Raw genomic sequence first — 27,637 nt, 5'->3', positions numbered from 1 at the left:
AAACCACCAAAGACATTTGTTTCTGGATGTTGGACTTAAGTGGACCTTTGCTCTGATTCAGTCAACTTTTTTATGTTCTTGTGGCAATGCCAGGATGAAGAGAATGACTTTTAACAGGTATTTGTGCTTAGCTGGAACCAGGCTATTATGGTGGGGTGTCTTATCCTTCCACCTGTAGAACATCAGCCTGTCACATGGGAATGGTTGTGAAGCTTTTCAAAGGAAAAGGTTATTTTTGTATAAAGCCATTTGCTTCCTGAAAATAGTTGCTGTAGAAATGATTAAGTATTGTTCTGGTGTTGGCAGAACAAGCAGCTGGGGCAACACACTTTTTAGAGAGCAGACTTTTGGACTAAATTATTTGTAAAGCTTGATGTTTTGAAAGGTGGAGGTACTGTACAGCATGGTTTGTCATGTTCAGGTATGCATTGTGTTTGGCCAGTGTGCAATAGTGGATAAAATGTAGGACTTGAGTTCAGATCCCACTCGAGATGTAATGCCACAGAAGCATTGAATTTGACTAATCTGCTTTGTGAACTATTTTTGTTGAAAACTGACAGTACAAAAGTGCACTGTGAAAAAATTATTTAGAGATCTTTCCAGGCAATTGTGCTTAAGACACAAAAAAATGTATAACTCAATTTGAGAGCCATAATGTAGTAGCTAGACCAGCAATTTTCAACCAGTGTGCCACAGTACATTGGTGTGCTGCAAATGGCCCACAGGTCTACCATGGGAGTTTGGGGGAGGGTCATTTATTAGTAGGACCATTGGAGGATGTGAGCCCCCTACCCGCAGTGTGGTGTGCCTTGTCAATTGTGTAAAAAAAAAAAAAAAACTGATGGTGTGCCTTGACAATTTTGAAGGCTTGTCAGTGTGAAAGGCAGTATTTAGTGCCTTTCAGAAATGAAAAAAAAGTGAAAATTGCTGGCCTAGAGTGTTGGGCCTGGAACAGGAAGACCCAATTTTAAATCCCTCTTAGGCCATAAAACATAGTGGGTGATCTTGTGCTACATTCAGTCCCTCGGCTTCCCCCACCACACAGGTTTGTTGTGAGGATAAAAGTAGAGGGCATAGACACTATGTACGCTGGAAGGGCAGAAACCAGGAATCCACAAAAATCAAGGCCACCACCCCTCCCAACTCTGGCAAGCATACTTTCCTTCTCAGAGGGGATGAAGAACTTGGGTGGCTTTTAATGTTCGTACAGTATTCTCAGACTGTCCCTATAGATCTGGAATTGTATAGACTTTTGTCTCCTGGGTTACACTGGTGATCTGTCTGTGCCGATATTTGTGTCTGTCTTTGGTCTGTGCACAAACAGACCCACTTGAAAGCAAGAGACTACGGATGGTAAGGAAGGAATGATGCAACCCATATAGCCATGCCTAATGGATTGGCTGCCCCTGAGTGGACTAGATAGATGGACCCACCTTGGTCTGCCTCAGCAGGTTTCCTCCAATGTTCTTATTGAAAGGGAATTAGATGAATTTGTGGAGGTTAATCTAACAGTGGCCATTATGCATCTTATTTAAATGAAACTGCCATGTTTGGGGCAGTCCAGTTCAAGATACCAGCTGTGGATGAGCAAACCACCAAAGACATTTGTTTCTGGATGTTGGACTTAAGTGGACCTTTGCTCTGATTCAGTCAACTTTTTTATGTTCTTGTGGCAATGCCAGGATGAAGAGAATGACTTTTAACAGGTATTTGTGCTTAGCTGGAACCAGGCTATTATGGTGGGGTGTCTTATCCTTCCACCTGTAGAACATCAGCCTGTCACATGGGAATGGTTGTGAAGCTTTTCAAAGGAAAAGGTTATTTTTGTATAAAGCCATTTGCTTCCTGAAAATAGTTGCTGTAGAAATGATTAAGTATTGTTCTGGTGTTGGCAGAACAAGCAGCTGGGGCAACACACTTTTTAGAGAGCAGACTTTTGGACTAAATTATTTGTAAAGCTTGATGTTTTGAAAGGTGGAGGTACTGTACAGCATGGTTTGTCATGTTCAGGTATGCATTGTGTTTGGCCAGTGTGCAATAGTGGATAAAATGTAGGACTTGAGTTCAGATCCCACTCGAGATGTAATGCCACAGAAGCATTGAATTTGACTAATCTGCTTTGTGAACTATTTTTGTTGAAAACTGACAGTACAAAAGTGCACTGTGAAAAAATTATTTAGAGATCTTTCCAGGCAATTGTGCTTAAGACACAAAAAAATGTATAACTCAATTTGAGAGCCATAATGTAGTAGCTAGACCAGCAATTTTCAACCAGTGTGCCACAGTACATTGGTGTGCTGCAAATGGCCCACAGGTCTACCATGGGAGTTTGGGGGAGGGTCATTTATTAGTAGGACCATTGGAGGATGTGAGCCCCCTACCCGCAGTGTGGTGTGCCTTGTCAATTGTGTAAAAAAAAAAAAAAAACTGATGGTGTGCCTTGACAATTTTGAAGGCTTGTCAGTGTGAAAGGCAGTATTTAGTGCCTTTCAGAAATGAAAAAAAAGTGAAAATTGCTGGCCTAGAGTGTTGGGCCTGGAACAGGAAGACCCAATTTTAAATCCCTCTTAGGCCATAAAACATAGTGGGTGATCTTGTGCTACATTCAGTCCCTCGGCTTCCCCCACCACACAGGTTTGTTGTGAGGATAAAAGTAGAGGGCATAGACACTATGTACGCTGGAAGGGCAGAAACCAGGAATCCACAAAAATCAAGGCCACCACCCCTCCCAACTCTGGCAAGCATACTTTCCTTCTCAGAGGGGATGAAGAACTTGGGTGGCTTTTAATGTTCGTACAGTATTCTCAGACTGTCCCTATAGATCTGGAATTGTATAGACTTTTGTCTCCTGGGTTACACTGGTGATCTGTCTGTGCCGATATTTGTGTCTGTCTTTGGTCTGTGCACAAACAGACCCACTTGAAAGCAAGAGACTACGGATGGTAAGGAAGGAATGTGATTCAGTTTGTATATCCTTGTGGTAGCAGTGGCTGTGACAGCCTGCTGCCGCCTTCTTCCTCTTGCAAGCTTTGGATTGGCTGCAGTGGCAGCTAACAGTCTTATCCCAGTGTTTGCCCAGCCCTCTCTGCCACCTTCATTCCTTGCTCAAGAGACATACTTTTAGTTTTGAGGCTTAGTTCTTGCACTGAGCAAGCTTTCAGGGTAAGCTTTGTGAGCTTGGCCCAGATTTTAGCTTTGCCTCAATGCCCTCTCCTGTGCAGACCTTTAAAAAAAAGTGTGTTTGTGTGTGTGTGTGAGAGAGAGAGAGAAAGTAAAATACACAGAGCGCGCACACATTTTTTTTCTTTTTCATATTAAAACCTGGGGTCAGGACTGTTCAGGATGGACAAAAGGAAGCACTTCACACAGTCATTAACAGTTGGAATGAAACTTTTGTTAAGCAAATGCTTATTGTGTCTTACATTTGGTTTCTGTACATGCTTACTCAGAAGTAAGTTACGCTGAGTTCACTGGGGCAGGGCCAGCCCAGTGATGGGGTGAGGCAGATGGGAGGAAGAGGTAGCAGGAGATTGCCAATGTCTTTTCTCCACTTTCAAATGTAAGCAGAGGCGGCAGGGTGGCATGTGCTCCCCCCCTCTTCCCCCCCCCCTTGTGGAAGAGGAAGAGCTGAATCTTACTTTGCTGACTATGCATTGTCTGTCATATTAGTCCTTTCTTTGACCTTTCTAACTTCTTCCAGATTCAACTTGAAAGTTTTTGGCCAGTGCCCTATTTACCAGAGATCACAAAGGACACACATTCCGATTGGGAAGGGGACTTCCTGTTGAAAAGGCCTTGTTCATCCTTCTGGTGTCATAAGGCTGTTGCATCAACTTTATGACTCCAGAAAAAATTAGTCAGCCAGTTTTGGGGTGGTGTGTTGTGTGTGTTTTCTCTAGAGATGTGAGCTACATACTAATCCATGTGGGTGTGGCAGCCAGCTATCTGCCAAAATGCACATGTGAGTATATGGGATGGAAACAGTTGGAGATGCAAGGAACTTGGAGGGCATTTGGTCCAGCCTCCCTGTCTGTGGAGGAGGGCAGGGGTTGCCTTTTCGTTGGCCCCCTGCATATCATCCTAGGTCATTGTATGTCCATGGAGGAATCCGCCCTCCCCCAGGGGTTTTAGAGGTGATCTAGACAGGGCCCAAGTGGCAAGAGACTGACCTTGTTTTGATTTAGACCACAGTGAGCGCTGGATGCTTTGAAAGAGATGTTTTATTCTAGTCACATGCTTGACATTCATCAGGCACTCATTGCATCACAGGGACTGGTGGGTTAGATTAGTCCCTGCCTCCAGAGTCGGTGCCACCCTTTGCCCTAAGAGTCCACAAGCCCTGGCCCCTGCCAGGCTCCTTTATTTGAAGTTCACACACCCAAAGTTCAAAGAGCCTCTGTCAGCACAAGCTCTGGCGCTGCCACCTGGGGTGTGGTCAGTAGGACAGGGTCTGTGGTGGGAGCCTGCCGCTGGTTGGTGGGTGCTTGGTGGGTGAATGACCTGGTGCCTGGTTGTTCTTCGCTAACCAGCTGGACAGAGGGTTCCTGGGGAAACACCTCAGTTTCCCCTGGCATTTCCTGTCTATCTGTTGCATCCTGGTGTGCCTTCAAGGCTACTTACCCTTCTGCTGAACCCGGAGGCTGTCCCGACCAATCTGGGGTCAGGGGCTCATCTCTCCCTTCCCCTGGTCTCCCCTTCCCTGCTGCGAGATGGTGCCCCCTTTCCAAGGCCAGAAGGGCGGCACTGGCCACGAGCCTCTGAGGAGAGGGGTAAGCTCGCGCCTCCTCTCCCTTCCCTCCAGGAGTCCAAGCCCCAGGAAGAACAACCTCTGGTTGCTGGGCTCCTAATGAACCCAGCAGCCAGCCCACTTGGTTCCACCCCTTCCCGCCATGTGATCACCCTCAGATCTTGAGAGCTCTCAGACCCTACTCCCAGGGTGATATCTTGCCTGGGGGCTGGATCCGGGCAATACTTATCTTTTTCCTTTGCTTCAGAGGAGCCCCTTGCTCCCAAGGGCACCTGTGTTGCCGGGGTTGGGCCCTGGCATCAGTCATACAGGCCTAAAGTAAGTCCAAGCAAAGATCTTGGTTTAAGCAACTTTTAACTGATAAATGTCTTGTCATTTGCTCTGCCCATACTGCACTGCAGTGCCATTGCATCTTGCAGTGTGGGCAGTGTTTGCCTCCAGTGTTAGCAAGAGGGGTGAGTCTACCAGATCCTGTTTATACTTTATTCCATGATTGTGGAGATCATCATGTTAAGAAATCTCTTGCCACTTTCCTTGTTTACTATGTTCTTAGCCTACTTCTTACCTAAAATGGACTTTTGAACAGGCATATAATTAAGAGATGTGCAGATATACAATATAGCTTATATTCACAAAGAGATGGCAGTCTCTTCTGGTCCCTGGCCATTGGTAATCCCATCCTTGTTCTTCCTTCCAGACTCTGGTGAGAGAAAGAGTTGCCATGGAGCTGGCTGGTTATGAAGATGCCAGCCTATAGAGGCAGTCCCTTTGCTGATCAGCATCGCCTTCTGAGCCCTAACATTTGGTGACCCAGTCAAGATTTCAGTCTATAGAAGAAGTGGATGGGGGAGAAGCAGTTAGATTTAGTTGTCAGCTGCTGAAAGTATGGGGCTGGGAATATGCTGGGCATATTAAGCAACTGTGGACATTGGTCTACCCTTCCAAAATAGATTGATTTTTTAAAAATACGTATAGAAGGTAATATCAAGGTAATTCCTAATGTGGGCTGATTCATTCTGGAAAACATTTCAAGTTTACTTTTTTTTACTGTGGCGTGACAAATTGTGATGCCAGGATTTTAAAATTCCTTGGTATAAGTGCCGAGCTGCTTTGCAGCCAGTGCTTTGTGCTGTTGTGACCAACAGTAAAGGTGAACTCACCTTGCGATAGTGCCCATAGCTCAGTGGTGAAACACATGTTTTGCATGTTGAAGGTCTCAGGTTCAATCCCTGGTACCCCCACTTTCAAAGTACCCTTAGATGGCAGGGTTTGGAAAGACCCCTCAAGAGCTGCCGCCAGTCATGGTGGCCAAATCTAGATGGACCAAGGTCTTATTTGGTGTCAGTCTGTTATACAGGAGGGCAGTAGCTCAGTGGTGAAGCATGTGCTCTGCATTCAGGAAGATCCAGGTTTGATCCCAGCATTTCCAGTTAAAAATGTGCTTTGCTAATAGGGCCGGGAAAGACCCCTGAAGAGCGGCTGCAGGTCAGAGTATACAGTTCAGTTGCTGAAAGAAAAACCTTATTTTGCTTCATTGCAGGCCTTTGGAAATGCAAAGACAGCCCATAATAATAACTCTAGCCGTTTTGGGAAATTCATCCAGGTCAACTACTTGGAGAATGGCATTGTCCGGGGGTGAGTACACCATGTGTGCGCTTTGAGGATGTTGGGTAGTGTCTTGTACGCTCTGCATTGGTAAACAGTGAATGGTTCCTCGCTTCACTGAAGAGCATTTGCCGCAGATCTTAGGAGATCTACTTTTGCCCTCCCAGTTCATGCTTGTTTCTTTTGGTGCATTGCAGGGCTGTTGTTGAAAAATACCTGCTCGAGAAATCTCGCTTGGTGTCACGCGAAAAAAACGAAAGGTAAGTGGTCACAAAGTGTGGCGGTAACTCTTATTTCTGTTTGGCACAGAGTTTTGCATATGTTGAAACAAAATGTGTCTCAATGCTCCACCAAGGGAATTCATGTAGAACCAGCAAATGAGTAGTGGGATGGATTATGGGAAGCTAAGGCAGCTAAGACAAAGCTGGGGTGGTTAAGATACCAGGGTCTCTGCATCAGATGTTGATCTCAGCAGCAGGCTCTGTTGCCTTATTTCCTTCAGCAGCAGCACTCTTCTTCTCCCCCTCAAGTCTAACAGATGAAACTCTGAGTTCAATACCAGCTCAGTTCCAGTATGAGTGCTAGTCAGCTGACCCCCCCTCCCCCCACCAGAACCAGTCCTAGACTCTCAGCTTGCTCCTCAGCCTTAAAAACTCATCTCTGGTGTAAGACCACTGTATGTTTGTGCTCCCTTTTCTTAATTGTTACTTTGAACCATATCCTCCACCTGGCTTTGACTATGCACTTCCCTCTTGTCCCTGCGATCCTGTTCTGGAATTTGACCTCTGGTTTAGGCTCACTTGAACTCTCAGCCAACTCCCCCCAGATCCTGGAATCTGATTGCCTAGAGCCCAGATCTTGCTGAGGATGACAGATAACTTAGAAAGGCTATTTGCTGGACAAGAACTGAGGTTATTCCAAGTGTGGGGATTTTTGAGGAAGTGGGAGAAGCATGCCAAAAGATGTGGATGCTCCAGGTAAACAACTGCTTTTGACTATATCCTTGCTTGTTGAACCCAGAGGAAGAAAGAGTCCTGTAATTCAGCTAAGTTTCACGGCCACTTAGACTGAAATGAATGTGTACAGTATATTCATGTAACTTGAATTGAACTTTTCCTTCTTGTATGTCTCAAATGCTTCTGGCTTTGACCTTAGCCAGGGGTTATTTTGTAATTTTACAGATGATGCCCTTTTAAGTAATAGAGGTAGGAGCAAAGTATTCAGTCAACAGCCCTGTCTGTTTTTGCTCCTGCAGGAACTACCATGTGTTTTACTATTTGCTGCTTGGCGTCAATGAGGAGGAGCGCAAGGAATTCCACCTCAAGCAGGCTGAAGATTATTTCTACCTCAACCAGGTATACAAAGGCTCTCCTTGTGTGAGCTTGGCCAAGAGACGCAAGGCACTGTTGTGTTTGCCGCACTCTAGTGGAGAGAGGATCTCTGAACAGTCCCTCTTTGTTCCCTCTTGAACATTCTGCAATGATTCTTGCTTGGCACCAGAAGGCCAGAGGTCACGTGCCCCGGGTAGAATTTCATAGTTGTGTTGGCGTCAGCCCTGATGCAACCAGCTGAACACAGAATTACTGAATGATTGTTTTGCAAACTTGTAGCCTGCTTTTCAGTGGTGGTTCTCAAAGCAGGGTACAATTCAAAGAAAATGTAAATAGCCAACAGAATTACAAAAATAACAATAAAACATGAGGAAAGATTTAAAAAACAAAAATGAAAGTGCAGACAGTAAAACATCTTAGTCATGAAAGATGGACAAGAGAGAGAGAAGTCTTGACGGACCGTTTTAAAAGATCCAGTCTCTCGGATCTTGAATTTTTGTCAGACTTACAGCCCAGTCCTATCCAACTTTCCAGCACCGGTGCAATCGCAATGCAGCCCCAGGGAAGGGAACAAATGTTCCCATACTTTAAGGAGTCCTCTGTGCCTGCATCCCCAACATAGGAAGCAGTGCATACCCCATAGGCACAGTAGCACCGGCGCTGGAAAGTTGGATAGGATTGGGCCCTTAGACTATTAGTGTCATCTAACAAAACCATTATGACACAAAGAAGAAAGATCCCCCCCAAAAAAACCCCTCCTTGAATGTACGTATTCTTTAACTTTTCAAAATAGATTTCTTTTATTACAGTCTCAGGAGATGCGTCAGGTAGCTGGTTTTTTTTTTCAGTTGGGCCTGTCTCTCAAGATAGGATTTTATTAGCAAATAAGCGAGGGCGTGTGCATACAAAATCATTTTAGAATTCACATTTTAAAACAGTTGCATTTTTCCATTTGAAGCATAACTTGAAGATCGAAGATGGGGAAGACCTCAGGCACGACTTTGAACGGTTAAAGCAGGCTATGGAGATGGTTGGCTTTCTTCCATCAACAAAGAAACAGTAAGTGGATCTGCTTTGGCTGCTGTCCCAGCCACATTCAGCAATGTGGAGAATGATGCATCAAAAAGCAGCCTATAAATGTTTTAATGAATTACTGAATTTTACCCATGTCGCTCCTGACTGGTGAAGATTAGGAGACGTGATACCCCCAAACCTGTGGCGTAACTATTCTGGAAGGAGAATTGAATGTGTGTGGGGGGCAAATTTGTGTAGAGCATTCTGGTCTGTATTAGGTGAACCCTTCAGGCGACAATGTCAGTGCAGCATTGCTGTGACAATATTTTTGGCTGCTGATTCACAGGTGATGTAATGACTGCAAGGCTGATGGAAGTTTACTGTGTTTTTTTAATCTACCATAAGCCCCATTTCAACATCTTTTGAGTGCAAAAGATTTGAGGCATGTTCTTTTCCTCCCTCTAATGGCAAGCCTAGTTGTAGTAAGATTACAACTCATGCCCTCAAGTGGGAAGAAATGAGCTCAGTTTGGGTATTCAACCAAACCACAGTTGACCATCACTTTTATTTAGCAGTTTTGTATCACTGCTTCTTATTGAATGATTCTCAGGGTGGCATACAGTGAATTGTGCCTTCATTTGCTTTGGCAGTCCCTCAGCAAGTCAAAGGAGAATGTTCTTCCTAGAAAGGAGGGGAGGATAAGACCAGGCAAACCTTCCCCTTGCCACAGTGTTCTTCCTTCCAGTGTGTATAGTTTTCTGATTGATGGCAGTGTTTGAACTGACTAACTGTGTCTTGTGGTAGGTTGACAACGTATGGGTTGGGCCAGTCCTGGTTTTGTGCAATGTTTGAATTGACAAACCTGTGTTACAGCTGTTGTTCAAATCTGGGGGAGTCCTGCACCATTAAAACAGGCATGTTGAGCAGATGGAAAATGCAAATGTAGAAGCACCCTAAACACTGGTTTCTGTGTTTGAAAGTTAGCGCTGTGTTTGGGTCTTTGGCTAACAAAAGCCCTAGTTGAGGGGAGGGGTAGGCAGCCTATGGTCTGTGATTCGGCCCTCCACCTGACATATTCCGGCACGTAGTCTTAAAAAGATATAGCCACCTGGCCCAAAGTGATCCTAAAAAATAATTAAACAAGAATTCAGGTTTGTAATTCTATCTCTGTAAGGCTTACAGTATAAGCAGACCAAAGGCCAAAGTTTCCTTTGAGCATCATTCTCTGTTTGGGCATGTATCTCTCTGTGCCATGTCTATTTCTTTTTCTTAGTTCTATGGTCTAATTGGGAGGTTCACACATGCGTTATTATTGACAGACCCAATGTCTGGCCCCTATGCAGAAGAAGGCTGGCAACCCCTGGTTTAGGATAATGTCTGGACTAAGCCATGATTCCCTACCTTTTGTTCCTCCTCTTTCTCTTGCAGTGGAGGAGGGCATCCATGAACAGATTGCGCTTCACACTCACTCCAACCAGACAAGGCTATGCAAATGTAGTAGATCTTAAATCCTTTAAATAGAGCTGTTCCCCAATTTGTTCCTGTCTTGCTCTTGGAAACAGGGCTGTGATGGAGCATTTCTTCTTAAAATGAGCCAGAAAGGAGATGTTACTAGGCTGCAGAAGCCTCTCCTGCAGAGAGGAGGTGAGGCTGATTGCTTTGGCTCTATGTCCAAAGACATCTCTGCCTCTCAATTATCATATAGATTAAGTTCAGCTTCTTCCTGAAACCCCTCTCCCCCAAAAAGAAAGCAAAGAGCATCACTGTCTGTACCCCACAATCCTCCTCTTATTCTCTCTGCTCTCTCCTGTCTCCATGTTGTCTCCTTCTTGTCTTGTTTCTGTCTGTGCTACCACTTCTGCCTTTTAAGCTTCCCACCCCACTTTCCTTGTCTCTGCCTTCCTCATTTTACCTAGCTGGGTTGCCAACAAGCACTTTCAAAAAACTGTGACATCTTGTGAAGCTGGGCGAGGTACCCAGAATCCTTATCCTGTCCTTGGACAAGTTATTCCTTCCATTCTCTATTACACATGAAGCCCCTGTGGTTCCTCAGATGTGACCTTTGGGAAGTGATTATGCGCAGCTGATAGCAGATGCCTGATCCTAGCAGAAGAGCACTTCAAAAACTCATGTGCACTGGCACAACTTTTGGAAATCCTGTCCGAGGTTATCCTCCTTCACTGCAAGAGAAAGAAACATTGAGCTTGCATTCTTTGGATTCTCCCACATGGGAGGACGAAGCATTTTTCCCTTGCATTGACTGCAGAGGCTCTCAGCACTTCAGCCATACAAGCTTATCCTATTAAGTTACCAGTTGACCCATTACCACTTCTAAGAAGGTTTGGCAGTTATAGGATCCCCAGCATGTTCAATTTCACCAAAGACTAAGGCTGCAATCCCATACATGCTTACCTAGGCGTTTGTTCCATTAAACACTCATTGGATTGCACTGTAAATTAAGTGTATGGACCAAGCTGGGGGAGTAGCTTCTCCCAAGGGACTTAAGCTCTGCTACATTTGTATAACCTGATCTGACTGAATGAGAGGAGCATCTGTCTAAGGATGCTGTCTATCCACTGCAAAGACAGAGCTTTAGCATGGTAAGCCTGATTTGTCTTTGGGTTTTTCTCCAGAATTTTTTCAGTGTTATCTGCTATTCTCTACCTGGGAAACGTCACCTATAAGAAGAGGGCAGCAGGTCGCGATGAGGGGCTGGAAGTGGGACCCCCTGAAGTGCTGGACATTCTCTCTCAGCTTCTGAAGGTATCTCACTCCTTTTTATACCTTGTGCTGCCTTGTGGAGAAGTGACTGGTTGCTTTGGGGTGGGTGGGTTTAATAGGTTCCCAACCGAATGTGTTAGCTGGTATTGCCCAAAAAGAATGGGCAGGGTGGGTGGAAGCACCTTGGCCAAAATACTGCACATTAACAGCCATATGTGAATGACACGGAAGCCGATGCCACCAGTGGGGGAAAATGAATTTTGGGAGGAGACTGTTGCAACATGCTCTGGCATCAGCTGCTAAAATTCCATTTCTGTATTGCCAAAGTGCTTTAAAACTCTTGCTGTGCCAGTTCTGCAGCATCTGTTTCAAGGTATTTGATTAAAAGAAAGAGCAGCTGTTAATGCTGCTTTCCAGAGCAGCTGCCACACGAGCAGGTCCCACAAGACTCTGTTCTCCTGTGGTGGCAGAAGCATAGATGGACCACACCTTGATGTGCCTCTCTGCCAGGCCATTTTTTTAAGCACTTTTTTCCCACTCCCAGGTGAAACGTGAAATCTTAGTAGAAGTGTTGACAAAAAGAAAAACGGTGACTGTGAATGACAAGTTGATCCTGCCATACAGCCTCAGTGAGGTGAGTCCAGTGTCCAGACAACTCTACTCAGGTGGCTGGTCTCCGTGAGGATAGCAAAATAGAACCTCCAAGTTTAGAGATAGTATCTTAGACCAAAAAAACCAACATCACTACATTTATTTGTATTTGTATTCCATCATTTTCGTCCCACAGGAGAGATGCCCAAGGCAGCTAATGTACAAACACAATAAATTACTGAATTTAGCATGAAAAAGACCCTCCAACACTTAAACAATATACACCAAATTCCTATCAACACACACTATCGTTTAAGAACAGTAACCGTGGCACTGAGTCAATGAGTGTTGCACAATAAAGGAATTGGGTTCCTGTCCGTAGTCAAACTTCTTGGAAATCTGTTCTGAAGCATTGCGGAGTCAGAAAAAGATAACATCATGGGGGACTGCATGAATGTGGAAATATCACTTCATTTGCAATTTTGCTTTTTTTCCATTCATGGTGAGTTGGAGGGGTGGAAAATGTTGAAGGGGGGAATACAAAGAGATGCATGTTGTTGTTTGTTTACCCACAGGCTATAACGGCTCGTGACTCCATGGCAAAGTCTCTCTACAGCGCACTCTTTGACTGGATTGTTTTGCGGATTAACCATGCACTTCTCAACAAGAAAGACATGGAGGAGTCTGTTACAGTATGTCCCCAGGGAATAATGTTGGTGCACGGACACAATCCCACTCCTTGCTTCTAGGCTGGGACTGTCTTCCATACCAAGTCAGCACCCAGTGAACCACAGAGGGGTGGAAGGGTCTATTTCAGGAACTCTCCACTGTCCTGTCTGAAATGTGCAGCTTGAGGGGGACTCCTTTAAGCAAAGATTGCAGCTCTGCTGACTCTGTTCTCTTCCCTCTTTCCATGCAGTGCTTGTCCATTGGTGTGCTTGACATTTTTGGCTTCGAAGACTTCAAAACCAACAGCTTTGAGCAGTTTTGTATAAACTATGCCAACGAGCAGCTGCAGTACTACTTCAATCAGCACATTTTCAAGCTTGAGCAAGTAAGAAACAGAGGGAGGTAAAAGGGTCATAGATGAAGCCTAAGGGAAAATGGTGGGGGTGATGGAGCACCGGCGTAATGCAGTGGCTAAGAAATGGAGCCATAAATCCAAAAGCTCCTGCCACCAAAATGTTTAGTGAGCTGGGGCACCTCCCTAATGAGGAAAGGCTACAGTGTTTGGGGCTCTTCAGTCTGAAAGAAGGTGCCTGAAGAAAGGTCATGACTGAGACATAAAATTATGCATGGGATGGATAGAGGGAAATTCTTTCCGCCTTGCACAGATTTATGGAGGAAAAGTCCATCACAGGTTATATAGGTCATGAAACTGTATAAGCAGCTACTAGAAGTAGCCTATCTCTGAATGCCAGAGCAAGGGAGTGGCAATAAGATACAGGTATGTCGTAGGCTCTAGTGGGCCACTGTGAGATACAGGAAGCAGGACTAGATGGGCCTTTGACCTGATCCAGCAGGGTTCTTCTTATTACTCTTGTCTCTGCCTGAAACTCATTAGATGGTCTTTACAGTGCACATCTCCTTACAAGGCCATCACTTTTGGCCTCAGTCTCTGCCATCTGCAATCACTTAACAGGTAGCAGAGCACTCTACAGTTTCCTCCTCATTTATTTTAAATTTTATTACAATATATTTAGACTAGTCCTCTGCAGTTTGCAATGGAGTTTGCAACACTTTAAAAAAAATACGAATAAAACAGCCCCTGGTTCAGAGAAACTCCAGTTCAAATCCTCACTCAGTTGTGAAGCTCACTGGGTGACAATAGGCTAATTCTCTATCAGCCTCGCTAGCCTTACAAAGTTGTTGTGAAGAGAATTGGCTGTTGCATGTACTGTGCTGAGCTCCTTGGAGGAAGGGCAGGATATAAATGTAATTTTCAAATTAATGTTTGAACAGCTGTAGGTCTCTTAACAATCTTCCTCTTACAAACTGACTGGCATATACTGCAGTGATGAAAGCACATCCAAGAGGCTCTTAATGAGGCAATCAGGTTTCCAGTAGCCTGGAATAGCCTGGGGTGTCCAGCAGGGAGTGTCTGTTTACACAACAAAGGCACTAGATGGAATGGAAGAACTTATCCCCCTCTTAAGTGACACAAACCTGTATATGAAACCAATGAGAATCCCTGCAGATGTCCAAAATGAACCCAAAATGGGACTTTCCGGAAGAGGAGAGATATTACTGGACTCTAGAACTGCTACAGAAAAAGCCTTGTTCTTAGTGGATAACTTTGAACCCTCCCCCAAAGAAGAACCCCACAGCAGAGGTTTGATATTGGATCTTTTGTGGCAGGTCAAGAGCAGTCCATTAGGCTATGACAGAGACCAACAATGAACAGAGAGACTATCACGTTGTAGTAAAGATAATTCTGAAGTTCTTGTGACTTGGGGAGATGGGAGGGAGCAATTGCAATGAAGCATGTGACTTTGAGGAGTGAGGAGATGGGAGATAATGGCAGCTTCAATGGGGGATTATTATGAGGGAGCAACTTCCTTGCTTTCTTGGTTTCCAGGAAGAGTACCAGAGTGAAGGCATCACATGGCACAATATTGACTACACTGACAATGTGGCCTGCATCCACTTAATCAGCAAGAAACCCACTGGCCTCTTTTACCTGCTAGATGAAGAGAGCAAGTAAGTGCAGCGGTCTGTTACAGTGGGGTGTGTGTGAGCGCAACTGGACTCGAGGGAAGCAAATGGAGGAGTTGGATATTTGTCTCATGTGTCAAGGAGTCTTTCAGACAGACTCCTTGGCAAAGGCATCTTGGGTGCATCCTCCTTCTGAAAGACACACAAATGCAGGCACAGGTGTTGAGAGGATGGCTCCCATTTTGCATTGCTCTTGCTGGTTGTATTCTTCTTGTTTGAGTCTTATGATGACATGTGTGCATAATGCTATTTCTTTCAGTGATAGTGGTTTTGCCTGGAGTTTTTTTCCTTTGTGGAGAGAGTTAACACAGGGGCCTTATAGGCAGGTCCTGGAGCACAGTCTGAAGGCAACATAATTAGGCCACCTTTCGCTTGAGACCAAGCAGTTCTGATTGGTGCCTGGATGAAAGACTGCTAGGGTCCCTCCCAACCTTCTTGTCCCTCACTCATATAGAATCATAAGAGTTGGAAGGGGCCTTCAAGGCCACCTAGTCTAACCTCATGCTTGAAGCAGGCAAATTACATAAGAGGAGAGCATATTATGCAAAATGAGAATCCTGACTGACTTGAGCATAACAGTTCTTGTCTTTGTTGGCTTTTCTCATTTGTTCTATCAGGTTTTTTTCTTTCACCTATCTTTTTCTGTGTAAAATATTTATACCATGCCTGTCAATCAAGGATTTCCCAGAGCAGCTGTTAACACATATACCAATAATTTAATAAATACTAGTGTAGCTAATGGAGGAGGGCAGGAGATGTCTTGAAGTAAATATTTATTGGTCTTGCTAAGCTGTCTCTCTTCCCTGGAACACATTGGGGGTCCCATCTAGTAGGACTGTCGACATCTTTCCAGACGTGCTGAGGGAAGACCTGACCCTCTTCTGCCCTTGCCTTTCTTCCCTGTCACCTGCAGCTTTCCACATGCCACCAGTGAGACGCTTCTTGCCAAGTTTAAGCAGCAGCATGAGGAGAACAAGTTCTTCATTGGGACACCTGTCCTAGAACCCGCTTTCATCATCCAGCACTTTGCAGGCAAAGTAAAATACCAGATCAAGGTATGGAAGGAAATGACAGTGATAGAATTGGCTTGTCTGTCACCAGCAAGCTCTGACTCTACCAAAGAGCAGAAGGCTGCTCTGTCCCTGTCCCCGTCCCCCCCGCCCGAACCCTTGCTTTGCCCTTCAACCTTTCCGGTGCTTCTCCTGTGCAGGATTTCCGGGAAAAGAACATGGATTACATGCGGCCAGATATTGTTGCGTTGCTGCGGAGCAGTGACAGCGCCTATGTGCGTGAGCTTATAGGGATGGATCCAGTAGCTGTCTTCCGATGGGCCACCCTGCGTGCTGCAATCCGAGCCATGGCGGTATTTGCGGAAGCAGGGCGCCAGAGAGCTCAGAAAACAGCAGGTGAGTCTGAGAGACAGTGGCAGAAATCATGCAGCCTGGGCAGAGAGCTCTGCTGGCAGTTGGTGGTGTTGATAGTTGGAGAGAAGGAGGCTGAGGTGCTGAGTGGGTTAACTCAGTGCTTAAAACAAAGTATTGGTTGAATTATGATTTTTATTTAGTTCTTTGTTTCAAGCAATTTTTTAAACTTCCAAAAATACTACTACAGCCTTTTTTTCCTCTCCCTTCCCCACCAGGAGTGGTACGCCATGGGCCCAGAGTTCCTCTTGGAGAACTACAGCAAGCCAATTCCCCAGCTGAGAAAGCTTATCGGTAGGAGGCACATTCTTTTTGAAAAGTCGCATTTCTTTTCTAGTTCTGAGCACTTGAAACAAGCAAAGAGATACCTGTTTGCCCTGCTTCCTCATCAGCTGTTTTGAGACTTTCTTTTGCTGTTGTAGCTCCTTAAAAGATCTGTCCATTTACAGTGTTTCAGTGCTTCCTTTTTTCAAGACTCAAGGCTGCTTACTTGAAGTAAAACAGTTAAGAGAGTGTGAAATTAGAATCTTAGCATGGTGGGGTTGAGGAAACCTGCTGAGACTAGCCAACAAGTCAAAAAAACTAAGCAAAAGACGTTGTTACATGCTGGAGCCCAATGATTGCTGACTGCATGTGCATTGTGGAAGCTTTTCTGACATCTTTGCTGCTGTTCCTAGATCAGATAACTGTATTGCCTTTCCCTTCCCCTTTGAGGCTCCTTTTTTTAGATCATCTTGGCTTCTGCAGGGTCTCCAGCTTTAGCTAACTCTATTCCGACCCTACTTTTTGGTCACCAGTGGGCCATGATTTAGGTGCACACTTTCTCCCTCTCCCCAACTACATGGAGCCAGGCTTCTGAGGGGAAGGGGCTGGTTAGGAAGCACCTGCCTCTCAGTCAGATCTCAGTGAGAGGTGGGTTCCAAGACCTGGGTGGGTTGGAACTGGCTGTCAGTGCAACTGGTTCAAAAGCAGATGCGTGGTCCAAAGCAGTAGGGGTCAAGCTTCAAAGGGGGAAATGGAAATGCAAAGACAAGAAGAGAGAAAGCTAGGCAGGGGTCAAGATCTAAAGAGGTGGGGCCTCCTGCAGTGTCTCACATGGAAGATGATCTGCTTAAACTGAAGAGCAAACTCTGAGCTCAGAGCTTTATAAGACCTGGTGGGTGACAGTTGACCTTTGAGGTCAGCTGACTACTAGTTCAGTCAGGTACTGCAATCTAGATGATGCTATAGCTCAGAATACTGATAGTGCACGAGATAAAACGGTGGTACAGGTAACCCCAGCTGGAGACCCTTCCCCCAGTGCTCTCACCCTCTGAGGGCCACATGATGATGGTCCCCTCCCCTTAAGTTGTTTGACTGTGTCTTTGTCTGAAATAAACTTTGTTGGCACGCAGTCTTATAACTTTGAGGAAATTTGCCTCTTATTAGAATGTTGGGTATCGTATAAGCCGCCACTGCTACCACCATCACACTTGCATCTATCCTGCCTAAAATGGCGGAATAGGGATGATACAGGTTAGATTCCTTTAACCCACAGATTGGTTTAACTGTCAGTCCTCTTCTCCAGTGTGTTTTCTAATGGTTTAGGACTTTGACTAAAATAATAGTTTTGAAGAAATAATCATAGTTTTACTTTTAAACTGCGCCTGCTGAGGTCTGCATTGTCTTAGAAGAGACATTCCCTCCTGTGTGTAAGTGAAGGGGGAAATGACTCTTCTAGGGTGGTATCTGCCATCTGTGGTTTTCTTAAGTATTTAAATTACTCTTTTTAGGAATAAAAGAATGTGATCCCCAGTTAATCAATGATGTCCTTGTCATGAGTTCAAAACGCATTTTTAGTGTGTTTATTTAATTGTGTCATCAGTTGCAACCATGCTTCTGAGAAGTGCAGTGGTTGTCAAACTGGGGCATCATGATGCCCCAGCCTGAGGGCTCCAGGCTCTGCCCCTGTAAGGGGTGGGGAGGGGCAAAGGCAGAGATGCGATCGCCTGGATTGCAGCTCTGATCAGGGCACGGGGCACGCTTCCACTCACGCCCGCCTGCAGCAACCTCCCAAGGGTAGGGGGAGCCCAGCGCCAGCCTCAGCAAGGCTGCACCCAGTGCAGACCCCTGCAGAACGCGATTGCAACCACTTCTGGTCTTGCAATTGAGAAACAGGAAGTGGTCGCAATCACGTTCTGCAGCGATCTGGGCTGTGTGGAGAGCCTTGCTGAGGCTGGCGCCAGGCTCCTCTGACCCCCAGGAGGCTGCTGCAGGCAGGGGTGAGTGGAAGCGCACCCCTCTACAGCTGCGCGATGCTGGGCATCACATCACTGGCTTCCCAGTGCCCCTGCTGCCTTCCTCCTGCCTGTGCGAGCACTTACAGGCTCTCAAATTCTCCCAGAGAGTTTGAGAACCACTGGAGTAGGGCACCAAGTATTGGTGGCATAAGAGAACACAATCTAGGCTTCCTGTGTCTTCCTTTTGGGAGTGCTGCATTTCTCCCAGTGGTGCCCATCACTTCTTGGGCACACCAGAATGCCTGTAGTTCACAGCCCTTTTTTTCCCTGGGGACCTGGCAATTGGCAAAAGGCGCGGGGGGGGGGGTAACCAGACCATTTTCTTCCTCCTCCTTCTCCTGCCAATGCTAGCTCTTCTCCTTCGTGCTTGTTTATCTAGCTTCTCTGCATGTTTCCTTCTTGCAGCTGCTCAGTGCTTGATTTCTCATTTGATTGCTCTGAGGATTTTGATATAAGCGCTTTTGAGGACATCATAGCTTCATACGAAAGCAAGAAGTAAGTGTGTAAAGGGAGAGGTGGAGGTTCTTGTTGTCAGGTCCTGGAGGCACGATCCTGGGCAGATAGGCCTCTTCAGTATACCAGTTACAACAATAAGCACAGAGAAACTGATTTCTGCTGTAACCTGAGTTTTGCAATATCCACAACTCTCAGCTGGACTATTTCCAGGGAACTCAAAACATTGTGACTTTCATTCCACATTTCCCAGTTTGTGGTTTGAGTTAACTCGGCAGCAAAAAGTGGCAATTTATTATATGCTAGAGGATTTAGGGACACCTTCCCCCCCCCCCCCCAAAAAAAGAAATCCAAATGCGTAGTCAGTTGACTACCATTGATTCCTAGATGTACTGGTATTCTTCTGCCCAGGAGCGACCTTTCACACTTCTGTTGTCTTTTATTTTTTTAATTGTGCCTCTCTGGAGGGTGTCAAAGGTAAGGGGTGTGTTTTTTGTGTGTGTTGAGGCTAGACTGTTCTTGGTATGGTGCATGCTGGGAATCTTTATAATAGCCACACACTTACTGGAGGCCCTATCCTGGCTGACTTAGGTAACTAAACATGGAACAGAGGAGTTGCAGAGGCTGGCTATGGTATGTTCCCTAGCACTTACAAAATGCAGCTCTCCAGATTATAGTACAGGAGTTATGGATTTAAAACTTTTTTAAAGAGAAATTGGATTTTTTGTAATGGTACAAAATCACCTGTGTTAAAATGAAATCAGATTGTAAACATGCTACAATTGCACGTCATTTTTCAGAACCAAATTCTTGGCTCTGCATCCAGCACAGTTAAATCATGCTTTGATTTGTTTAATAACCTTGTTTTCATTTTTCTGCAAATTTTGGGTATCTGGGTGTTGAGGCCTGAGTCCTGTGTACACTTATCTGGGAGTAAGCTCCAGTGGGAGTAATTTCTGAGTAAATACACACAGGCCTGTTTTCCATCTCATGGATAGTCTTCAGCCCAATAATGAACAGTCCATAGCTTCTGGAAAGTTGTGGGTGCTTAATCTTCAAGCAGGTAGCTTCTTTACCTGTGTGTTGGGAGTGTAAAATGAGAACTCTTAATTTGCTTCTCCGTTTCTAAGAAGATATATAATCTGAAGGCCCATGTTTTAATTGTATTCAACCAGTGCATATACTTGGTTGACAAATACATTAATCAGAAAATAGGAAGCTCTAAATCCACTTTTTTCAAACTGAATATGAATTATGATTTAAATATGTCCACTTGTGGGCCTGAGTTTATTCTGCAGGGGTATGACGAATCTGTTTCGGCTTGGGGCATTCCTTGGCAGTGCCCCATTGCTGAAAGATCCATGAACCCCTGAGCTGCTGGATCAAGGAGCACAAGATCTGTACACACCATGCCAAAACAAAGAATAAATTACCCAGTTCATTTTCCAAGGGCCGTTTTTCATTTGTCTCTCCCTGAAGGCCAATAAGTCACTCACCCTCTTATCCTTTTCATATAATGAATGTCTAGAAGTGCTTTATGGTGAATGGAGGGGAGAAGCATTTGCTAAGACCTTTTTGCCACTTTCCAAAACGTGTGGCTTAAGAGAAGTCTCCAGATGGACAACTGGTCAATCCAAAAATCAAGGCAACTCTTTTTGTGGGTACACATCAAGTGCCTTTGCATTCAAAATGTCCATGTTTAAGACCAGGTTAGCCTGGGAAGCTTCCTTTCTGTAGTCTTTAGAGCATGTTAGGATGGTTGGACTCCTCCCATTTAATTCCTGGTGATTATCTTTCACGGCTGTTTTGTGTGTGTGTGTTTGTCCATCTGTCTGCCTTGTACTGGGTGTGTGTCCGTCATGTCTTAGGGATTTGCATGAGCAGATTGTCAGGAGTATAAAGGGACTGCCCTGGCAAGGTGAAGATCCCCGCAAGCTCCTACAGTCGCTCAGCCAGTTCCAGCAGCCCCGTTGCCACTTCCTGTGAGTTTGGGGGGAGGGGGCAGGTTTTCTGCTTTGCTAATTGCACAAACATTTGCAGAGCTGCTGCTGAATCTTGCATTGTGTATATGTTCTGACTGCAGACACAGAGGGCCAAATGCAAACCTTTGTGGAACTTAAATTTTTGTAGTGTGCAGAAAATGCAGGGTCATGGGTTGGGATTCTCAGCTGGCATATACAAATCCCATTTTATGTCTGCATGAGAAGGACAGAGATCCAAAAATGTTGGTTTGTCTTACTAGCTGGTTTCAGTTGTGGTCATTCACCAACTCCTTCCCTTCCTCAATATCTCTGGCACACATACAGGACTTGAGGAGAGGTGGGAGGGGGGTCTCTTAACTTCTTTTGCATTTTTGGAGAAGGGACAAAACACATGGATTTCTTTGCATTTTGCATCCCTTCTCCAAACACCAGTGGAAATGGGAGACAGACCTGCCTTCTCTGAGCCCTCTGGTAAGCATAAAGAACTTGGACAAGAAGTTGGGACGTTTTCTCCTGTGTGCATACTGGATTTTAGATGAGAGGAGAAGCAAGCAAAAGTCCAGTGTTCCAAGGAGATCTCTGCTATCGTCTTTCCCTTTCCACACCACATCTAATAGCTGAGGGAAAGGAATATGTTTCTGGATATCCTGTTCATCAGAGGCATTAGCCCCCATACGTGGATGTGTAGATACCTGCACATGGGTGCATGTGAAACTGCCTTATACAGAAGCAGGACCTTGGCCCTCTAGTCCAGTATAATCTATACTACAGCACAGTCTACTCAGCACATTTCTACTCAGTCCCTTACTCAGTGGGACTTTCTCTAAGTAAGTGACACTCCTACTCTGTCAAGCCATATCTCAGGCAGGAGTCTTTCCCATTGCTTGCTAGCTGAGATCCTTCTTAAACTGAAGGTGCTGGGAACTGAACCAGAGACCTTCTGTTTGCAAAGCAGATGCCCCACCACTAAACTTTGGGCCCTCTCCTAAGCAGGTGAAGCTCCCGTATGGGGAGACAGATCATTGATCCACCTAGCTCAGTACTCTCTCCTCTGTGCAGCCCTCCAGGGTTTCAGGTACATCCTCCTTCCAACTTTGCTCTCTGCCTCCTTTTACCAGGGATTGACCTTCTGCAGACAAAACCACTTGCTGTATCCCCAAGCTGTGACCCCTTCTCACAGACTCTCAGTTAAAGAGGCTGAGATGGTAGCTTAGTGGTAGCATATAATTTTCACTAACAAGCAGCATCTTCAGGTGAGACAGGCCTCTGGAGAACTATGTCAGTACTGAGCTAGAGGGAACAAAGGTCTAAGGCAGCTTTATATGTTCAATAAACTCGGCTCCTTTTGCACTGGAGATCTAGTTGCATGATATTGTTGCTAGCTGACTTTTCAGACTCGGAGCACACTATAATAGAAAGAATGGTACTTGTGTGGCTCTTCTGTCACCACTTCCTTAAATCAGCGGTCTCCAAACCATGGCCCAACGTGCGCCCGACAGTCTTATTGGGGCATAGTGCAGTGGTGCCAGAACCTTACTGTTCCAGCACAAAGGAACCCATTTTCACACTGTGACTTAGCAGAGCTTCTCACTGGGCAGCCACTTCCAATCATTCCAGGAGGCTTCATATCCCAATTTCCTGACAGAAGTGGCTCCAGCGTGAAGCCCTGCAAAGCCATGGTGCAAAAATAGACCAAAGTTGTGAGGGCCTTACTTTAAATGAAGGATCAGGGAAGTCTAGTGCTTATTTCTGAACTTTCAAGGAGGTCATGGAGGCAGATCCTCAATATCTAGAAATACGTACATCTCCCAGATATTCTGTTTTAAAAAATGAGACTTAAAAAAAGAAAATTGTGTGGTTTTGAGTTCTGAAGAAAGAATCTGATCTCTATAAGGATAAGAGCCCAACTTATAGCTTTGCATGTGGATTTGTGTTAGTTAAAAAGTCTGGGAATCATGGCTTATTTTCAGGAAGGGCTGAAAGACAAAATCACAGGAGCTGGCAACAGGAGTAGAGTTAGCTCAGTGGAAATTCCTTTTGTTTTATTCTTTTCATCCTCACATACCCCCACCCACCCATTCAGAAACTGCTGAGCTGCTACTTCCCTTGATCTAATTTGCAAGATATGGGCTTTGCTGAGCTAACACAAGAAAAACCTTCTTGACATTTTATTGCTCCAATAAACCTTTTCAAATGTTTCAACAGGAAGAGCAGAGGTACCAAGCAGAAACAGGTTATCCCCAAGGTAAGTGGGTTGAGACCTCCTGGGTGTCCCTTTTTTTTTTTTGGTTAAAGGAGGAATATTTTTAGGGTGGGGAGAAGGATCCAATGATCTTGATTTCTGGTCAGTAGAATCCTGCCTATCTACTTTTCCTTTATACTGCCACAAGTTAAAGGGACTAAAGACTGATTCTTTGAAAGAAATGCTGAAAGTCTAAAGTATCCTTGAGGTAGCATGCCACACCCCTACTCATCCTCATGGCTACAGCTCTATTGAAGATGTTAAAGCAGTATTCTTCAACTGATGGGTTGGGACCCCAATGGGTCACGAAGCCTCATTTGGGGGGTTGCTGTAATCTTTCAAAGCCTATGCAAGAGACTACTTGGATCCAATCCAAGAATGGTACTGTCCTATCAAGACTGAGTTCTTAATAGAATCCTGCACACCCTCTTCTTGCTGTCTTGCCCCACAGCTTCTCAGGCTGCTACCTCACAGGGTTGTTGTGAAGGCACAAGGGTTAGGGGGAAACGGGAGCAGTGGCAGGCAGTAATGCAGATGAGTGCATCAGGTCCCAGAAATGAGCAGGATCGGTGGTGGATCTCCATCTGCATACTTTATTGGGATCATGAAACGAAAAAGGTTGAAGACCACTAAGTTAAAGGATCTAGGAAGGGCTGTATATGCATGAATTTTGTTTGTCCATACCCATGGCTACTTGAAAACTTTTGAGGCCTGTTGAGCAGAATTCAGCCATCTCCGAATTGCCCTTTTTGAAACACAAGGTCCTAGGAAGTGCCTGTCAGATGTATTGGAAAAGAGGGGCAGGATTTGACATTTCTCCATAACTTCCCATGTATCCTGTCAAAAGAAACATGTAAAGCAAGTAGCACCCCCTCAGTTTGTCAGCCCTGTCAGTCACTTTTAACTTCTGCAGTGGAATTCATGCCATCTGCCTCCCCACTTCCCTATGTGTGTGTGAAGTTGTAACAGTGGTTAATCCCTTTTATGCAGAACCTGCTGGACTCAAAGTCTCTGAAACTCATTGTGAGCATGACGTTGCATGACCGGACTACAAAGTCCCTCCTGCACCTTAACAAGAAGAAGAAGCCACCCAGCATCAGTGCTCAGTTTCAGGTAGGGAGCCATCCCTAGCAGGAAATGAAATGACCTTGACTGAGAATGTGTGAGCATGCCTTGTGCTTCTTCTCTTGCTGTTCAGTGGGTTGATCACTTGTCCACATTTCTAAATGCTTATCCTCACCCTGTCAGAAAAGATCATGAAATGGAACTAGGTTGTTTGAGAAGTCAGGCTCAATGCTAGAACCACCCCAGTTGGGACTGTACTGATAGCTCAGAAGGAAAGAGCAGAGAGGTGAGAAGCAGGGACTTCAAGTTCTATTTCTAAAGAAATTCATGTTGTCTTTCACAAAAGTTGACAAAAGAGCAGAGGAGCCACAAGAAAGGTTTATAAAATGAGGTCCAGTATGGAAAAAGAGGATAGATTTTCTCATAACACTAGAATTCAGGGTCAGCTAGTGAGTGGTAGAAGGGCCAAGCTAGACAGGGAACCCACACGTGATTGATGTATGGAATTTGCTGCTTCAAGATGTGGTGATACCACCAGCTTTTAAAAGGAGTTTGGACAAATTTCATGGAGAGTTCCCTGGGGTTCTCTATGAGGGACAGTGTCTAACAAACCCCTGCTTTGTGTTTCATTCCAGACCTCCCTTAACAAGCTACTGGAGACTCTGGGGAAAGCCGAGCCATTTTTCATCCGCTGCATTCGCTCCAACTCTGAGAAGGTAGGTAGGCATCACATCCTGGAGGTAGAATGTTAGTGCTGGAGGGCAACACCCAGTAGCCCAACCTGTCTTTAAAAACAAAGGAACACATGCACAAGGCTGCTGTGTAAGATGAAAAGTGTGTGTGTGTGTGTGTGTGTGTGTGTGTGTGTGTGTGTGTGAGAGAGAGAGAGAGAGAGAGAGCGAGAGAGAGAGAGAGAGCATGCATGTAAGGATTCTGGGGCTACCCTTTAAGCTTTGGAAAAGAGCAACTTGAACCAGTGAATTAATGAAGCCCAGGTTAGGGAACTGGCATTCAAAAAACGGGGGAAAAACAGCATTGGGAACTCCATTCTCATCCTTACATAAACTAGACTTCGTAGACTTTCATCTCCTCCAATCTTAATGTTGCCTTCCATTCCCTCTGTTGAAAAATCTAAATTGTATGTTTCTTGGAAGCTGAAAGTCATCTTGCTCATACTTCTCTGTTGAAGAATACATACTACTTTGTGTCGTGTACAAAGATGGAAAAGTAAAAACAATATGAGGGCTGTCATCCAGTTGAATAAGTCTTAATTAAATCATAGAAGTTTTCATGGGATTATCATACTACGCAGTCTCAATAGATTTACATAATCATAAGAATATCTCTAAAGAAAAAAGCGTTTTTTCTGTCTTTAGTTGATGTTCAGATGTGATGTGCCAGACACCATCTTGGTCAAGACATTTCTCTGTTCACTGAATGAGTTACAGTCCAGTCCTGAGCTCCCGTGGCATGCGGCTGCAGCGGCACTGAAAATGGCTGCTGCACATCCTGCGCACCAAGGGCAGCCACGGGTGGCACCTCTGGAGAAGGGGACTTTTGTCCCCTTCCCCCAAGTAAGAGAAGTAGCCTCGCAGTGGGGCTACTCGATTCACTGTTGACCAAAAGGTTGGCGGTGAAGCAGCAGCCCCACACGGACGCTCTGGATGGAGCAGAATTCCACTGAACCCGCCTCCCTCCCTCCCCACTCCCTCCCCCAGCACATCTCCCACCTGTCCTCTTCCCACCTCCTGTCTCTCCGTCATGCCCCCCGAATGCCTCCCCCCGCCCTGTTTTCCTTTCCGTGACTTGGCGGTCCATGCGACCGCCAAGCGATGGAGGCTGGGCACTCGCCCGGCGCGAACCCAGCGCTGGGCTAGCATGGGTGTTCGCCTGGTGGTAAGCCTCGCAAGTGCCTTATGGCATGTTTGCAACAGTGCGCGCCGACAGTAAGCTGGCTTAACTTTCAAAGCTTGCTATCCAGAGTGTAGTAGTGGCTTGAATAGAGCAGACTTTCTGTTCTGTGTGGGAACGGGGTGTACATAGGCTTTCCTCTATCCATGTGTTTGTGCAAGTCCTGCTGTTTTTCCTTTCAGAGGGAGCTGCTATTTGACGAGAGGTTGGTGCTCCAGCAACTGAGATACACAGGGATGCTGGAGACTGTGAGGATCCGACGATCAGGCTACAGTGCCAAATTTACCTTCCAGGTAGTGCCAGGCACTGACTTGTCCCATTTCTTTCTTTGGGTCAGGAAGTGTTGCAAGATTGCCTATAACGGTTTCATTAGCCTCTGTTAGTCTTTGACTGAGCTTGTTCTTGCTAGATGTATTCATTTTATTATTGTTTTTGAAGATCTATGCCCTCTCTTTTGATCTGATGATCCCTGTGGTGGCTTACAACTGATTAGAATCCCAACAAAAACCCAGCAAAGGGCCAGAGTTCCATCCTTCCCCTTGCTTCCGTAGTCCCTGGGCAACTGGCAGTTGAAGCAGAATGTTCTGTCAGGCGGGTTGGGGGTGGAGGGAGCTCCCTGCAGCTGTTCCTTCTCTGGCTGAAAGCTGGGCCAAGGAAGCCTTCCCTTTGCCCTCTTGGACCTTTCCCTACAAATGTGTTCAAGCAGTGTGCAGGAACAGAGGCCCCCTTGATGATGCTCTGCCATCTGAGTACAGTGAGAGGAGATGAGAGCTGCAGCCTTCTTGACTGTAGTGTAGTGGGTGTTGAACTCAAGTGTGGAATATGGATGTCTTTCCTGGGAAGGAAAGGGTGGAATTTGGGGAATGTGGTCCAGTGGTCCTTGGGACTAAGGAGTTTCAAACTAAGTATGTCCTCCACTATGATCTGTGGAATTGCCCAATGATGAAAACAGCTAGTTGCTGCCGGTCCCCAGTGAGGACCCAAATGCCTGACCCACTGTCACCTTAATGGCAAAGCAAGTTAATGAGGTCTCATGGCCCACTGATGAGTGGTAACTTCTATGCAAAAGCCCTAGTATGCAGCTGCCACTGGGAGGGAAAATTTGCTCCCTCCCAAATCAAATCTATGGGATTTCAAAGCAAGTTAATGAGGTCTCATGGCCCACTGATGAGTGGTAACTTCTATGCAAAAGCCCTAGTATGCAGCTGCCACTGGGAGAGAAAATTTGCTCCCTCCCAAATCAAATCTATGGGATTCCCAAATTTCAAATCTATGGGAAACTGGGGCTTCCTTTCTCACTCCACTTACCATCTAAGGTAAGTCCAAAGACTGGTGTTTCCTCCTCATTGAAGCCGGCTGCTAGAGGAGTGATCTGTGAAGCCAGCTGTCTAACCTATCCCCAAACTATCCACACTTGATCTTGATAGTGATTAGTTCTGATGTTGGGCAAATTGTCTGCAGCCTTAATTTCTCAGAGGATGCAGGGTAGATGGGGTGGAATAGACTGACGGATGGACACTGTAATAACAAATCTATTTAAATAACATAGATGGTGTTTAA

The 27,637-nt window shown here is 45.5% G+C and overlaps 1 protein-coding gene across 6 annotated transcripts in view; it reads left to right on the top strand.

Moving 5' to 3' along the window:
• The window catches only part of MYO9B (myosin IXB), a 70,778-nt gene that overhangs the window by 19,829 nt on the left and 23,312 nt on the right, over window positions 1–27,637 (top strand). For 4 of the 6 annotated variants that reach the window (XM_066635766.1, XM_066635764.1, XM_066635768.1 and 1 more), the window contains exons 3-19: window positions 6,288–6,382; window positions 6,550–6,612; window positions 7,608–7,707; window positions 8,642–8,742; window positions 11,331–11,460; window positions 11,963–12,052; window positions 12,585–12,701; window positions 12,929–13,063; window positions 14,588–14,709; window positions 15,638–15,779; window positions 15,935–16,130; window positions 16,364–16,439; window positions 20,746–20,859; window positions 23,065–23,104; window positions 24,092–24,214; window positions 24,802–24,882; window positions 26,260–26,370. In XM_066635766.1, coding sequence (XP_066491863.1) covers window positions 6,288–6,382; window positions 6,550–6,612; window positions 7,608–7,707; window positions 8,642–8,742; window positions 11,331–11,460; window positions 11,963–12,052; window positions 12,585–12,701; window positions 12,929–13,063; window positions 14,588–14,709; window positions 15,638–15,779; window positions 15,935–16,130; window positions 16,364–16,439; window positions 20,746–20,859; window positions 23,065–23,104; window positions 24,092–24,214; window positions 24,802–24,882; window positions 26,260–26,370 — 1,836 coding nt within the window. Of the gene's footprint in view, window positions 1–6,287; window positions 6,383–6,549; window positions 6,613–7,607; window positions 7,708–8,641; window positions 8,743–11,330; window positions 11,461–11,962; window positions 12,053–12,584; window positions 12,702–12,928; window positions 13,064–14,587; window positions 14,710–15,637; window positions 15,780–15,934; window positions 16,131–16,363; window positions 16,440–18,829; window positions 18,920–20,745; window positions 20,860–23,064; window positions 23,105–24,091; window positions 24,215–24,801; window positions 24,883–26,259; window positions 26,371–27,637 lie in introns of all 6 variants that reach the window. The other 2 variants (XM_066635765.1, XM_066635767.1) reach the window with 2 other exon arrangements.

Source organism: Tiliqua scincoides, chromosome 8 (assembly GCF_035046505.1).
Source record: "Tiliqua scincoides isolate rTilSci1 chromosome 8, rTilSci1.hap2, whole genome shotgun sequence".
Classification (NCBI taxonomy): domain Eukaryota; kingdom Metazoa; phylum Chordata; class Lepidosauria; order Squamata; family Scincidae; genus Tiliqua; species Tiliqua scincoides.
This window is presented reverse-complemented; position numbering and strand designations above follow the sequence as displayed.